We start from the raw sequence: 16,299 nt of genomic DNA on the forward strand, positions 1-16,299 counted from the left end.
CTGACCTACAATATTCCCAGCCCCCTAAATGCATTGTGACATTGGAATCACTGAGTGGCTGTTAAGGTGTCCACATAAAAGAAGTATGGCAGCCTCTGTAAGAAGAGACTATACAAAGTGTTTCTCCCATTTAAAAGCACAGAGACCAAGGCTGATCCACTTTCTGACATTTCAAAATGGCACAGCAAAGAGGAGGCAAAGTCCGTGTGGTTTTTAGTTTTAATTCAGCTCGTTTAGAAAGCATATAGTTTTTCATATAACATATGAATCGTATCATAGAAAATCACAGCTTACAGGCCATCGCTGACACCCCAGCGCCCGCCGTATTATTTGTTTTGGGTTCATTTATCATTTGCTTTTTCTTTTAAGTGATATAAAGATAAAATACACTGAACAGAAACACATTAAATAACAGTGAAAATTAAATAGAGCAATTACCGTTTTTTTTCTTTTTTTCTCTCTTTTTGACAATATAAAGCTTCAAGTTTACTGTGTAAGGACAGGAAGCCAGTACACACAGAGGGATTCTCAACACACTATATGGGAGGTTTCATCTGAAGAAGAAACAGCAAAAATCATGTAGGGGGGGTGAACAAAGGCGATGAGATTAGATAGTCTTATTCTTGGATAACGATCACATGTAAATACTGCTTTAATCTATAGAAGAGAGACAATATAAAATGATAAAGCCTTATGCACTTTATGATGAATGAAAAAATGTAATGCCCTCACAAGGTTCCAGTATCCCTTTTTGCCGAAGATACCAGCCTTTAAACCATCCTGCCAAAGGTAAATGGAAAAGTATATCGCTCTTATAAGGTGGCTTCTATCTGTTCATGAAACAAAGCAGGACATTCTTTGCTTGATCTGTATCTCAAAATGTTATCCTGGGTGTATCCAGAGGGAATAGGCTATAATAAAGGCACATGTGTAATGATGACTGTAGTACTGAACGTACTCAGGACATCTAGCTGTGATACACCTGCTGCAATGCTCTCTGTATGAGGTGTGTCCAGGTAAAATATACTTGCTGTGATGCTACATGTATCAGGTATGATTTATCTGCTGTGATGATGAGTGTACCAGAAATGACCAGTTAGAATACGTCTGCTGTGATGCTAAATGTATCAGGTATGATTTACCTGCTGTGATGCTGAGTATACCAGATATGACTGGGTAGAATACATCTGCTGTGTTGCTATGTGCATCAGGTATGCTTTACCTGCTGCAGTACTGAGTGTACCATATGTGTCCAGGGTGAATAAGTCTGTGCTGTTAAGTGTATCAGGTACGAGCTACCTGCTGCAATGCTGAATATACTGGATATATTCAGGTAGCGGGCACCTGCGGTGATGCTGAATGTATCAGATATGTCCAGGGATGAGACACCTGCTGACCTGCTGAATGTACTGGGCTTATTATAGAAAGTGAACAGACCAACAGCAGTGCAGCAGGTAGCTTAGAGGATCACCAGGAAAGGGTTAAAGGAAGAGACGGCAGGCAGAAACCCAGTGGGACCTCCCCAAATGCCTGCTAAACCCAGAAGTGGAAAGTGAAAGTGGTAGCCCTTGTGCAAAGGAGCAGGGGGCCTTGTGACTCCCAGGGAAGTGAAACTCACTCTGCTGCAGGGGGCCAATGCAAGATTGCTCGAGGGTCCTCTGAGTCCCACTGGTGACCTGTGTGGGAAAGAGGCCTCCTCTTGGCTTATTCACAAAGAAGGCCAGTGTGGTGAACAGGTCTACTGCTGACCCCCCACCTCGTGGGGAGTGACTAGCTGCCTGTGGAGTGGAAGGAAACTCCCACCTGTGCTCATGGCAGCATAGGCCTAGGGTTGCGGGAAGGCCCAACAGAGCCAACCACGCATTCTGGAATGTGACAGGAAGAGTGGCTCAGCCCTTCTGGGGAGACATTACGCCTATGTAGTCACATTTGCCTCAAGAAAAATATGCCCCTTGCCCCCCAAGAAAGTGGCCTGCCCCTAGCTAAGGTGAGGAACACTAATGCAGCCTGAGTCTGTCCTCATTTCAGTGCTACTTTTGTTATGTGCTACCAAGGACAGGTAACCCCCTGGCCACTCTGGAGACCAGCTATGCTCCATAGTCCATTTCATGCCTGAAGTCAAAATCCTCCAGGGGCTGAAATCCTAAAGTGCTTGCTCTTGACGCTGGGCTTGCTGGAGGGCAGGGAAAGGCCTTCAGGTCTTGGATGAGCAGGTAAGGAGAGTCCCCACTGTTTCCCCATTCTGAACTATGCTAGTAAATTGGCTCAGTTTAAAAGTTGAGATTGCTGACACCACAAACTGCCCCTCAGATATGCAAGTCCAGCCACAGATGTTGCCACTGTGTTTGCAATTGGTGACAGCCAGTGGCAGCCAGAATTCAGCTGGTGATTGCAACATCAGTACATGAGACAGAACAGACTTCAGCCCACTGCCCATGGCTCTGGGGCTCTGCAGCTCTGAATGCTTGTTTGGGCCATTAAGGAAGACAGCAACTTGGACTCAGAGGTGCAGGGAGCAGACATGTGGAGGAAGGCAGTACCCTTGGTACATTGTTTTTTCTCACCAGGTAATAAAAAGAGTTAAAAATAGCTGTGCAGTGACTCCCAAGTCAAACCCTCACATGGCTCAGGGGACAAGGTGAGCAAGTGGGGGAGGAAGGTCTGTATGGTGTTTGGAATCACATGCAATTGGAAGCATAATTAACTGGAGGGGGCAATGGGAAAAGGCAGAAGGAGAAAGCTATCCATTCAGCTCTGGGATGGGAAGGAAGCAAGTTGGCATCGTGACCACAGGCGAAACAATACTACCCTCTTGTACTATCTGAGGATTCTTGGATGCTTATGCACATGCACGCAAACACGCACACATTTTGCTGCGACAGGATGAGGTTCTGCACTTCATTCAAAGATAATCACTCAGGTTTTTATATATATATATAAATATATATATATAAAAACCTCTTTCTCCTGAGGCTAGAATGGATAAACAGAACACAGAAGCTGAGCTATTGACGATAAGAAGGTGACTGGGTAAAAAGTAGGAGTGGCTGGACAAAGACAGCATGGTAAACTTGGCGAGCCTGAGTTCTGTGTGTATGTGCCCATGCACATACACATATATGCACACACTGCCAGGTACCTCAGGTTGTCACTCACAACCAGTGCAAAGTGAGCGTCTGCTGTTTCAACCAGCACGTGTGGGGATTTGTGACATGGAAGCATTTCACACTCACTTTGCACTCATGTTCACGACACCTTAGCGTGAAAGCCAGAGTTGTTCAGGCCTTGGGGTTTTACTTGCTCACCCACTTTACATTTCTGTACAAGTGCTTTGCAAGACACTGGAAACTAACTGCATTCACACACACACACACACACACACACACACACGCTGATGAGGGTAAGGACGTGTGGCCGATAGCTTTGGAACATAGATGTGCACGCATGTGCTTCGGGAGTTGCAAGGGACTTGGCATGCATGCGGGTGTGTACACTGCATGTCCCTAGACAGCAAACACAGGGAAAGCCAAGCTTAACAAACTCAAATCCAGAGTCCAGTTCAAGGTCCATGTCTTGACATTCCAAACTCCCCATGGGACTGGCTCTTCCTGCCTAGCAGCTGTGATCCACGGAGCAATGACACGGCTGGCCCACAGCCAGGAGACAGGAGTAGGGTCTGTGGAAGGAGACAGCTCTTGGACTGTGGAACTGGCTGCCACAAGAGATAAAAGACCATGTGCTCACCTCAGCCGGCACTCAACACAGTGCCCTGTCTTTCCCAGATCACCCTAGATCTGCACTGCAGTTGTAGCAGCTGTCCCTGTCTTCTTCAGCCAGTAACCACATAGTCACCTTCCAACCAGTGGGGAAGGAAATGAAATCTCATGGTGGGGTAGCGCTGGGAAGGACCTGGGTTTCTCATTCAAAGACAAATTCCACCATTTTGACACTTTTTTTCCACTTTCCAAACCAAATGAAAACAAAAAACATGGCAACTTCCCACAGAGCAATGTCCTGAGAAAGCAGCAAGTTTGGTTTCAACATGCCAAAAGATCAAAAGGTTTCATTCCGAAAATGTGCCGATGGGCTGTTTGGATGCTATGCAAATGCATCCTTTAGAAGGTACAGGATTTGAAATAAAATGTCATCAAAATCAGTGCCTTTGGAAGAGGAAGGGAAAATATTTTGATTTCAATAAAAATGGTGTCTTGTGGTCTAAAAGTCATTTTGACAGCATTTCTTACCAGCATTGCTGCCCCAGGCTTTACTTCTGGATGGCAGTATTCATGCACCATAATATAGGGCAGCAACGTTAAAGCCAACCCTGAAGGAACCAACCAGTCCTTTATGGACAAGGGACCCCTTGCCAAAGTATCAACAAGCTTATGCAAAAAGCTGGACAAAACTCTTTCAGTTGATTTCTTTTTCTAGCAAAAAAAGGCTGCTGATGGGGGGAGCTAGAAACAACTCGCAGAGTTGTCTTGGGTTTGTTGAACTGTCTAGTTGGGGATGGAAAACAACAATGAAAAAATGCTGAAGCATTTCACTTGAACACAAATGAAGCATCTATAGTTTTGGAACCAAAAAAGAGGTTTTGTTTCACAATCTCCCTCTTTTTTACTTTTAAAATATTGAAAAACCTCTCAAAAGAAATCCCTTTAGAATCCAAGTCAGCTGCTTCTTTCCCCACAAAACAACCTCTTTTTTTCCCCTGCTGTTCCACTCACCCAAAATTTTAAAAATCTTTTCCTTTTGGGTTGAATTGAAACAGTATTTTTCTGAATTTTCAGAATAGCTGGTGAGGCAAACCAGCAGTGCTCTGAATGCAGCCCACACTCAAATCAGGGAACACTGCACAGCCTCTGTGTAGCCTGGCATTATTTAAAAGAGAGGTCATCACTCTCCCTGCCCTGGCTGCTTTGCTAATGGAATAAAGGTGAAGGGCCTTCCAGCACAGAGAGAACCAAGACCCCCCAGGTTTAGCAGCCAATGCAGCCCTGAATATAAATTGCACCAATGACTACAGGGGGAGCCAGCTCCAAGCACAGGCATGCCTAACATGTACTAGGTGTTTGGTATAGACTCTCCCACCAGCTTGACTTTCCTTGGGGGGCTCTCAGTGTGGTCTGCTGCCTCTTTGGGGGTCTGAGAAGGGTGATTATGTCCATCTCAGTCCTTGCAGCCAATGTTTCCACTCCCATCTCTGCTGCCCTGGTACAGGTCTCAGAGCCACTGCCTTCCTGCCTCTCTAGCTCCTGCTCTGGTAAACTGATATCCCCAGAGGGGTGTGCTGGCTGCAGGAGGTGAGGGAGAAGAGGGGTTAGCAAGCTGTCAGGTTTAGGGTGGATTTGTGCCGACAGGAGCCTTGGCTCCACTCATTCGTCCTGCAGCCTTGTATGTTCGTCAGTGGAGTCGGCATAAAAAAGGGGAAAGAAAAACAACTCAGCAGCTGCCAGGAAGCAATGAGGATCTGAACCCCAAGCTGATCTTATCTGCTCCTCCTTTGCAAAGGGAAGTGCCTTGAAAGCAAAGGATTCCAGGAAGGAGGAGAAGGAGGAGGTGGGGAGAGAAGGCTCACGTAGTTCCCCTTATAAATCACTCTGCGGAGGTCTCCGAGTCAAAACATTGGAAGGACAGTGAGGCAAGACCATAAATCTTAGGCCCAGCACACAACTGTTCCAGTACAAGGAGAGCACTTCTCCAGCCCACACCCTCACCCCCACCCCCAGTGCCCAGCATAAACCCACTGCAAGTGAATGCGCCAGCCAGAACTCACCACCTGACTCTCAAGTCAACAGAGAGCAGCCGCTGACAGCTCAGGGCTCCAGCCTGCTTCCAGGATGGGCTCAAAATTCTCCAGCCATCAATCATTGTTTGCTCTTTCTAAATGGCTCTTTGCTGCTATGGAGAAGTTAAAACAGAGGGATGTTTTTCTAAGAATGGACGAACGCAGTCGGGATAGTGAGGGGTACCCAGAGCTGATGCAAACTAGCAAACAGGGGCCAGTGCAGCATGTGCTGGTTTTCACTAGTGAAAGGATCTCACTTCTAAGAAAGGACATGAGCTCTGCAATGCTGCTGTGGGTCTCACCCTGGAACCCTGAGTATCCTTCCACACCTAGGCTTGGTCAGCCCCATTCTGCTTATCTTCTGCTTACCCCGACAACCTGGCCCAAAGCAAAGGGAAGGGATCTTTTTTTTTCAGGATGATTAGGAGAGAGAGGCCCTGGCTACAGAATGCTGATAAGTTTGGCGCTGTGATGGGGCTAGGATAGGGGTCAGCAGGCATCAGAGCATGGCATGCAAGGCCATTTTGCTCGGCACACTACAACTGGCTTGGGCTCTGGGAAGCTGCCACCAGTTATGGAGCCTGGGCTGCTCACAGAAGGCAGCCAGGGTGCAAATAGCAGCACCAGGCTCCGGAGCCCCAGCCAGGCTCTGCGGCAGTGGCGGGTGCACACGCACCACTAGGCAAATGGCAGGGGAGGGGCCTGGGACAGTGCAACCCCAGCCCCTCCTCGGCCGTCTACCTGGAGACACGCATGCAGCCAGCCCCAGCCACAAGGATTGGGCCGCTCGTGGCTCCCCTGCAGTCTGCTCCTGGCACTCCAAGCCGAGGTGTGGGTCAGGGTTGGGGTGTTTTTGGCACACAAGTCAAAAATGTTGCCGAGCCCTGGACTAGGATCTGCAGGAGAGTTGTTATAGGGAGAGGGACCAGGAGAGGGACCAGCATGGGGATTTTCCCAGAGTTCAGTAAGGCTGGGGTTGCAGTTGGCGGTGTGAGAGTCTGCTTCTTGCCTACCTCAGCTCAGAAAGTTCTGGCTCTGATGACCTTTTGACAATGACCTTCAGGACCCATTTCCTGAAATACGGATGGCTGCACCCATCTGGCCCATCCCAAGTGTTCCAAAAGCAGGAGGTAGAACCACCCAGTAATCAAGAGATTTGCTTAAAAAGCACAAGAGTAAAAAAAAAGCTAAATTTAGGGCTCATGTTACATGTCTCCTGGTTGCTGAAACTTTAGGGAACAGCTGAGTTACACCTTCATGCTCTTCTCTAGAGCCAGGATGGCCCAAAGTGTCCTTTCCAGGAGCTGGGGCTTAGGGAAAAACACTAAGGCATGGGATTAAATTGTAAGAATTTTTGATACTGCACATGGGACAGGAAGGGCTTCTTACAGGTGGATCCTCCTACTGGGACTCCCTTGCCTCCCCAGAGACTTTCTTAGGTGTCTTCTTGTTCTCATCCCTACTGCCACCAGCTGCAGATCAGCAAGCAGTTACCACTAACCTCCACACTCGTACCTCCACGCTCACCCATACACACATGCATTCACATGGAGACATGCTGCCTTGTCTGGCAACAGGCTGGACAGCCAGGGAACAAGGAGGTTTCTTTGACACGGCATCCCCATTCCACCCCCCACATCCCAACTCAGGCAACAGTGGCAAATGCCACCCATCCAAGTGCTGTCTGCTGGCATCTGCTATAATATGCCTCTTTTGGCAGGCTGATGTTCCCCTGCCCCCACAACGGAAAGGGGTGGTGGTAAGGAAATCCCAGTGCTTACTGGGCCTGGGACAGAAAGGAACCAGGCTCACCATATTCATCTCCTCCTGCCACACAATGTCCTCTGCTGTGGGGGCTAACAAAGTCAAAACGATGGGTGTTGGAGTCAACACCCCATTGAGATGAATGTAGCCATTCCCCTTCTCAGAGCTCTTAGTTCAGGCTGTCTGCAGACTCAGGAAGATGCTGCTGCATCCATCCTTCACACCTGGGTCACATTTTTGAGCTGCTTTCTGAAAACCCATGAGAGCTGGGCACCATTTTCTTTCCAGGAAAGCTGAGGCTCTGGTGCAATGACATGACTCCAGGACCTAGATCATGGGCAGGAGTGTCTAGGTCCTGTGCTTTAAACTAGCCCTGGCAATATGCCAGCATAGAAGAGAGGGCATGGGACACTAGGAAATCCTTGCACCCATTATGGTGTGATCACATTAAAAACAGTTTGTGGGGTGGGAGACAGGGCTGAGAACACAACAGCCCTGCAGCCTTGTTGAGTAGGAACATAACCCAGTATGTAACGTATGCCAAATGCTTGGTGGCAGCCAAGACTTGGAGGCTATTTCTGTTTCTCTCCTTCTTTGAACTTTGGCATAGTGATCTCAAAATAGCCCCTGCTTCCCTCAAAATAGATACAGCGCATCCCCACACCTGTGCTGGGGACTCCACAGCTCCCTTTAGCAGCCATGGGGAGCAGAGAATGCAGCGGGGTAGGGGAGGCTGTGCAGACACCGCAGCCACTACCATAATTTCTGTGCCCTGGCAAAGAGCCCCCAGCTGTCCCTTGACAAGAGAAACCTTTTCCCAGCTACCTGGACTGGAGCAAAGTGGGAAAGGCTGGGGAGGGGACTATCCCCCTTGAGGTTGTCAGAAAGGGGGAAAGGATGGCAGGAGGTGTCCCAAATGGGAAAGCCCTTGTGGTGTCCGTAGCTAGTGGTCATTTTGGCACATGTGCCTAACCCAAGCCTGGTCTGTAGCCTGGGGCAGGCAGGAGCCCCCAGGTCCATGTCCAGAGCTGGGGGTAGGATCAAAGTGAGGATCAAAGAGGGGCAGGTAGCGGCTGCAGAGCAGGGCATCGATGTTTTGCAGGATGGGGGTGCCGTTCTGCCTGGGACGAGAGTACAGCCTGGGATCCCCTAGGCACAGGGAGTTGTTTTGTGGTAGTGTCCCTTCCTTCCCACTCCTAGACAGCACCAATGGGTTTGTTCAGCCTCAGCAGGTCGCCAAGGAAATCTCATAGTCCCCTTTTACCATGGGGTCACTCTCGCACGCCATCAGCTGGCTGGTGGCAATCCAAGTCCCCTTTCAGCTCGGGGAAGCCTGGCAGCTTGACGCCTGTTTTCCGGTCCACACACCAGCATTTCCCACGTTGCCCATCCAGAGCCGGGTGACACTAGGAGAGATATGGGCAGGGAAGAGGTCAGGTTATTGCCTGCTGGGCCTGCAGAGAGGACTTTCCACATGAGCTGTGTGCTTGGGCAGCTGTGTGCTTGGGCAGCTGTGTGCTTGGGCAGCCAAGCAACAAGCTCACCTGTTCTGCCAAGGCAACTCACTGCTCTATAACTCCAGGGACTCAGCAAGAGGCCCCTTCATCAGAAGGGTAGATATCCCAATGATTTCAACAGGAGACCACTGAACTGGGCAAATAGTCCAGCAATAGAGTCTACCCTTCTTGGCACACCCCTTGCTTGACATGCGGTGCCATGGAATATATGGTATGGTTAACTGCCAAAGCAGAGGACAGGACTCCCAGAAGGTCCCTTCTGGTCCTCACCTTCTCTGACTTCAGTGGGAGATAGGTTTCTCACATTAGGAGATTCACCCAGGCAGAATCTGGCCCACAGCAGTTGCAGACCTAGTAGTGCAAGCATTACTCAAATAACAAAGAGCTTGCACAGTCTGAGTAAGGTCAGCTGCAGAAGGCTGGTCACACAAGCAACCCATGTTTTGGAGACTCAGAAAAATGTCTAGCCGTAGCACCTTCCAAGCCAAGGATCCACAGCCCAGCTCAGTGAGGTACAGGGGTGGGCATAACCATCCCCATCTTGCAGACCAGCAGAACGAGAGACAGACAGGGAAAGGCTGAGCTCTTGAATGGTTCCTTCTAGCTCTGGGTGCTCAGCTTGAGATCCCTAGGACCTGATATTCACAAGAGCTGAAATCAGGAGAAACTTAAGGTAGCCCACCTTTTGAAAAAGTAGGCCTGGGATCCAGATTCAGGGTCACCTAGGAGTTGACTCAGGAGTCCTGGCTGAGACTCTTGTGTCTCAGCCACAAAACCACCTATCACTTCCTTCACTGAGCCTTACTACCCACCGGGTCTGTAAAGTTATGCCCAGAAGAACAGCCTCTCTCATGGTCTCCAACACACGTGCCCTTTGAGAGTACCATGGGGTGGCTGGCTCAAGGTGAGACATGTGCTCTGTCCATACCTGCTTCGGATGGAAGTTCCCATTGCGGTCACAGTTTGGGATGGGGATGATGTACAAGTCCTCATGAGTTCGGCCCTGGGAGGCAGCTAGTCTCTCCAGAGCTCTGTGCAGCTCACTCTGGCAGGAACCCTGCGCCTAAAAATGCAGCAGCTATCAAGACCCCCATCAAAGAAGGATGGGATATACCCATCTCCCTCCACATTCAGCACCCACAGAAACAGGCTGAAACCACCCTCTATTGCAAACTATCATGTCCTCCTAGAGAGAGAGCCCAGAAGGTGAACAGCTGGCAGGGCAGTTCTATTGTCCTCTCTAGCCAATGGTCCCCTGGGTGGAAGAGGTGTCTGTAAACCCCCCCAGGAAAGAAGTGGCATGAGATAAAATGGTACAGGACAAACCTTTTAGCAGGCATGCCAGAAATTAGCCCCACACCCTCCCTGAGTGCCACTCCAATGCCCTTCTCCTGCCCAATCTGCTGCTCCGCTTTCTGCTCCCTGCTCTGTGCTCCCTGTCTGATACGCTGCTCTGCCGTCTGCTTCCGGTCCTATCTGCCACCATGCTACCTGTCCCTCCCTTGTTCGCTATGTGCCACACAGAGGCTGCCTGTGCCACTTGCAACATGCATACTGCAGACTGGCTACCCCTGGAATAAAACATCCCTCTTGTCTCTGGAAAATCACCATGTCCTAGTTTAGCCCTTTTGATTGCCAAATACCAAAGAGACACCATTCTCATCACTGTTCCCAGATCATCACTGACAACCCTAGGAGTTTTTCCACATCCCACCCTCAGTAAGGAATCTGTTTCTCTAACCCCCTACTAGTGGTCACTTGCTAGTGCACTGGAGAGTGCATATACTGCCCCATGCTAGCCATTGTTGCAAGAGTACCCCCTGCTGATGTGGACAGTACAAACTCCAGCTGTCAGCAGATCCTTGCACAGAAGCACCCCCTATGACAGTGATTCTCAACCAGGGAGCCGCGGCACACTGGGATGCCTTCAGACCCTTTCAAGGGTACTGCACAATGTTAACATCAGTAGGCATGCAAACGTGATTCACAAGATAAACCCAGAGATTTCAAATAGGAATCTATATTGTGTTAAAGACATGATAACCTGCTCTGGACTTTCTGAGTTCTTTGCAACAGAAGAATTGCTCTAGGTTTCATCCATAGTCAAAAAATAAGTGAAAACTAAGAGTTGGCATGTTCCAAGGGGTGATTTAAGTCTAAAAAGGTTGAGAACCACCACCCTACTGGCTTCTAAGGAAATAGCCAGCTACACAGCACCATGCTAGGACACCCCATGCCTGCTCCAGGGATGCCAACTCCTGGACAGGAAGTAATATATCTGTTTTGGTTACATTAAGCACTGAAACAGGCTACCCAGAAATGTTGTGGAATCTCCATCTGTGGCTATTTTCAAAATCAAGTTGGACAGACACTTGGCTGGGATGTTTTAGTCAGGAACAATCCTGCCTTGAGCAGGGGCTGGACTAGATGACCTCCTGGGTCCCTTCCAGCCCTACTTGCCTATGATCCTATGCTCCTGTGTGCCATAGAGACATGTCCTAACAGGCACCTGACCAAAGCATTAGGACCACAGGTCACTAATTTTACCCCTGTGCAGCTGCAATGGCAGCTCCCTCCCAAACTGGTCCAGCCCCAAGGGAAAGGGCTACTGGGAGGGGAAGAAGAGAAATGGGGCATCTCACTATTGGTCTTGTCTCATCCCGGATGTGCGTACTCCTCATCTTGACACCGTTGTTGGCCCGTTCACGGGATTTCGCCTGCTGCTTCTGATGGCATTTCCGGTCTTGGATGCTGCAGGGGCTGAAGCTGTTGTTGGGGTGATCAATCTCCTCCTTTTCTGCAAAAATAACCAGAGGGTCTTGCAGTGATTTGGGCTGTGGGCATTGCTTGTGGCAGAGGTAGTTGCTGCCACAGTCCCCTCAGCCTCCATCCACGCCCATTTGTGCTTCTTTCCTTCTGCCTCATCCCCTCTCCCCACACTGGTGCATGTCTCCTGAGCCACAAGCCAGCCATGTTGTATACCTGAGTAGTGTTTGTGACCTGACTGACTCAGCTTGTGGCTCCATCAGCCCCAGCACCATTAACATGTGGTTCCCAGGCATGTGACTACAAAAACGCTGATGCGTTTGCTGCGTCTATCTGCATTGACCATATTGCCACATTCTCCCCAACCTTGGGCTCTGAGCACAGGATGTCCCAGCATCCACTGCACTACTGGGAAGTATGCATTCCCTTCCCCTGGCTCCACCAGCTCCAGACAGCCTCTCGTACCTGCCTAGAATGCACCAATACAAACAGACATGCAGAACAAGCCCATGTGGCTCAGCTATGGTTGTGTCCTGTGCCATGTGACCATGCTGACTAAGGAACCATGTCAGGGAAGCCCAGTCAAGCCTGGATAGATTAACTTGGCACTAGCTATAGTGTCAAGGGGCTCAAGACATTCATGGTCATGAGTTTGAATGTGCTTGGTGCTGTACAGGCAACGTCCTTCCTTGTAGAGTTTACAGGGTAAGGAGAAAGGAAGCAGGGGAAAGGGTGGTTATTAGTATCCATCAAACAAATGAGGGAAAGAAGGGCACAAGAGGATGAAGTGATGTGCCAAAAGTCATTCAGTGAATTAGCGGCAGGGTGGGTAACAGAATAAAGATGTCCTGACCTGAATCTGGCTCCCATCTACCCATGGGGCTTGTCTGACCTGGTCACACTCTGTCTTAACCCTTTCTGTCCCCGCAATACTACTGCAAGATACAGCAGTGCCACTGGCTCCATGATACAGGCCAGAGAGCCAAGATGCAGAGATGCTAAGTGACTTACCTAAGGCCACCAAGGAAGTCTGTTGGCAGAGGAGGAGCCGGGACACCCCCCGTGTCCCAAGTTAAAGGCCAGTGCCCTAGCCACTGAGACATTCTACCTTTCCTTCAGTATCCAGCCACCCCCTCCTCCTCCTCCTCCTCCTCCTCCTCCTCAAGCTGTCTTCTTGAGAAAGCCACTGGCTGCCAGAAAGCCACTGGCTGCAGCAACAGCCAACAGTGCATGCAGGGAAATTTTGTTCATTCTTTTTTCTTCCCCCCCCCCCCATCAGCTTTTGTTGTGACTCCACAGGGGGCTTGGAGCTGTTTCCATGAGAAACTCTCTTATGCCAGCTGCCACCTCTGCCCCAGTGCAGCTGAGAATCCCCCCAGCCCTTCCCAGTGGTGCCCAAACTGCCTCAGAGGACACTGCAGCCCAGCTTGTGGTCACCTTGCCACATGCACGGACACAGCCCAACAAGGCAGTTTAATAGGTAGGAGCGAAGCCTGTGAAACTGCTCTGTCTGCCAGCCCTGGCCCCCTGCCCCACTGGGCTGGCCTGCTGGCAGCCCTCTTCTGGTTGCCTTCCCATCTTCTCCTATGCTCTTTCATGAGGCTGCCCAGCCCACTCCCTCCGGGACTCTAGGATGCTTGCATACTCTAGCCCCTTTCCAAACCAGCTGAGTAAAAGTTTCCATCAGTTATGCAAAAATTGGCCTCCCTTCCTGGTAATGTATGTAGGATACAGAGTTTGCTCACACTTGGGATCACACAGCAGCCATTCTTCCGCACAATGTCTAAGCAAAGCCTGGATGACAAGGACCCTCCCCTTTTTCCCACTCTGAGGGAAATAGCATGCGGGCCTTTGTTGGGTAAAGCATCTAATGTTAGGCCTTGGGCTGACAATGACCTGCCCTTGCCTCCCCCCTCTCTGCCTCAGCACCATTTCACCCTTTATTCTGGGGCTGAGCACTTATAATACTCCTTGTTTTGTACACGCATTTGTTGTTCATTGCCACTTGGCACCTTCATTTTGGGAGGGGTGGTATGTTGATAATGATTTGGGGTGCTGGATTGTTGGTGTCACTCTGTGGTCATAGTGTTGTCCATAAGTGTTGGGTGGGTTGATGGATAAGTTTTTGGAGTGCTGGATTGCATGCATTAGGTGGTTAGTAGGGCTACATGTAAATGTTGGGGTTTCTGCTGGCAGTAGCTCAGGTCTGCCCATGGTACCTGGGTGCTCCATTGGCCACTATTGTCAGACCACTCCTGAGGGTAGGGCTGCATGTGTTCACTTGGTACCAGAAAAGGGGCTGTTTTGATGACACTGCACACTCCCCCCACCTCCTCCTGCCCCATGCCCTGTAGGACAGAGAATAGCCCCTCAACCTTGTTTCCATATGAAAGCCTCCAAGTCACTTACTGAGCCCACTTTGCAATGCCCTACATCCCTATGTCAAGGGAGCCGTCTTACCCCCTGCCAGTAACAAGCCCATTCCCTGGCTGGAGATGCTGGTCATGTTCTAGCTGATGTGTGTGCAGGATCCCAGTCCCTGCAGGGCAGCTGCACACCTGTGCCTCTGTTCAATCCTGGGGCATGGACATGTTGCAGGGTGGCTGCTAACAACGACAGCAGCCTTGGCCAGAGCAACCCCTTGCAGAATTCCCAGCTACCAGGAAATCCTCAGCATTGAGCAGTGACAAGGACACTTTACCAATTGGCCAGCGAGGGCCTCAGAGCATTTCACCCCTGGCTACATGACAGTGTCTTAGATTGGCTCTTCCCCAAGAGATCTGTAGCTACCCAGCATGGTAACCACAACAGAGACCTCCTCCCCATCCCCCCACCCCCCCACCCCTTACCACACACACATTTCTATTTATATTTGCTAAGCCTGAGCAGGCAGAAGGCACGCTGCCAAGGAAACAGCTGCACCTCCTGTGCTTCAGTCTGGGTAGCACGTGGCAAGAGGGAAGGGGGAGATCTGAAGGACCCTGCTTGGCAGCTCTTATCACACTCCAAAGCCCTTGTCCTGGAGTACCTCCATGTCCAGGTGTCCCAGCTTCATTTGGGAGGAGGAACAGGGGAGCTAAAAGGGCAGCTGCCCAGCATTGCAGCCCCACTGGGAGAAGAGGATTCACCCCACGTGCACAGGCTCCAGTCATAGTCACCTCAGCTTGCAAGTTCCTGGTGTGTTGGCTGTTAGGACTCAAAGGTTGTCATTAGACCCCTCCTTGCCAACTTCAGGAATTGGTGGCCTGTTGCTCTAACTTCCAGCTAGGTCCCAAGAAGGGCTTGTGCATCATAGGCATGCTACACTGAAAGACCTGCATGTGTATGTAACCCACTAATGAGCATGGTAGCGGGTGTTCTCCATACCCAGTCTGCAGATGCTATGAATTCTTAAAGCCCCCAGTGAGAATTGTCTCTCTAGCTCTCAAGTGGTTATAGCTGGTGCTTGTAGATCTGAAGGATCCTGGCTCAGTTGCCCACAGGCTTGCCTAAAGACAATTATCATAGGTGCATCCATGTTCTTCCGGCGCTGGCAGAAAGGCTGGCTAAAGTACTGGAGCTGTGCATTGATCTATCTCGGTCATTGCTGGAGACACGCAAACAGAACAGTAGGGTGACTGCTGCGGATCCTACGCAGCACTTCAGCAGCTTGAAAAATCACTGAGCCAGATTCCCTGAGCTCAGTTGCTACTATTGTCAAGTTTGTCCCAAGCAGCTGTGAGGCTCTCTAGGATGGCTGGTTCTGGTCACTAATGAAGCCAGTGATGGGATCTGTACAAGTTTTGTTTGGTTGGTTGGTTTTTTAAAGACATTTTTCGCGTCCCAGACCAAATCAGCCAAATCAAGTCCAAATCCATGAGTCAGTCCAGCACCATAAGTGGCCCTACAACCAGCAAACATCCTCCACCCCCACCAGGGGCTTCAGATATTTCCAACATTTTTTGGCAGGCATCCTATGTGCAGGCCCAAGCCTTGGGGTTCAGTTTGGATGCCCCTAAGCTTCACCTCCCCTCAGCCATATGGCCACAAGGGCAAGCTAGATGGGATCTGTACAAGTAGCCAAGGCCATGCCATCCCAGATGTGAGCTGGGTGCCCTCTGTCCCGTTCACACACAGGTAAAATGAGGACACCCTCTGGAGGCCTGGTGAGCCCCATGACACTGTAAAAAGTGCCTGTCCCGGCGCCAGCCCAGCCATCTCTCTTTGCGCACAGAGGCTGAGTCTTTATTCTTTCTTTTCTACCTCTTTGTTCCTAATGCTTTATCCCTGTGACAGGGGAAGTCACTGCCAGGTCCTGAACATCATCAGCTCATTCCCCTGGCTGAGCTGCTCATTCTGGACACACACCGTGACCAATGAGCTCAAGTTTCGTTGGCGAATGGCAGAGGCAACAAGAGATCTGGCAGCCAAGAGGGACAGGATCCTAGGCCAAGCACTTGTGTCCAGCTCCATGGTTTTGCGTCC

The 16,299-nt window shown here is 50.1% G+C and overlaps 1 protein-coding gene across 1 annotated transcript in view; it reads right to left on the minus strand.

Moving 5' to 3' along the window:
* Window positions 1-201: 201 nt before the first annotated feature.
* IGFBP4 (insulin like growth factor binding protein 4) overlaps window positions 202-16,299 on the minus strand; it is a 39,286-nt gene continuing 23,188 nt past the window's right edge. Inside the window, exons 2-4 of the mRNA XM_090044459.1 lie at window positions 11,712-11,866; window positions 9,998-10,132; window positions 202-8,958 (exon numbers count right to left, since the gene is read on the minus strand). Of these exons, the coding sequence (XP_089900585.1) occupies window positions 8,824-8,958; window positions 9,998-10,132; window positions 11,712-11,866 (425 nt within the window). The 3' untranslated portion in view covers window positions 202-8,823. The remainder of the gene's footprint in view (window positions 8,959-9,997; window positions 10,133-11,711; window positions 11,867-16,299) is intronic.

This window comes from Crocodylus siamensis, chromosome 4, assembly GCF_052110815.1.
Source record: "Crocodylus siamensis isolate JL-2025a chromosome 4, ASM5211081v1, whole genome shotgun sequence".
Lineage (NCBI taxonomy): Eukaryota > Metazoa > Chordata > Crocodylia > Crocodylidae > Crocodylus > Crocodylus siamensis.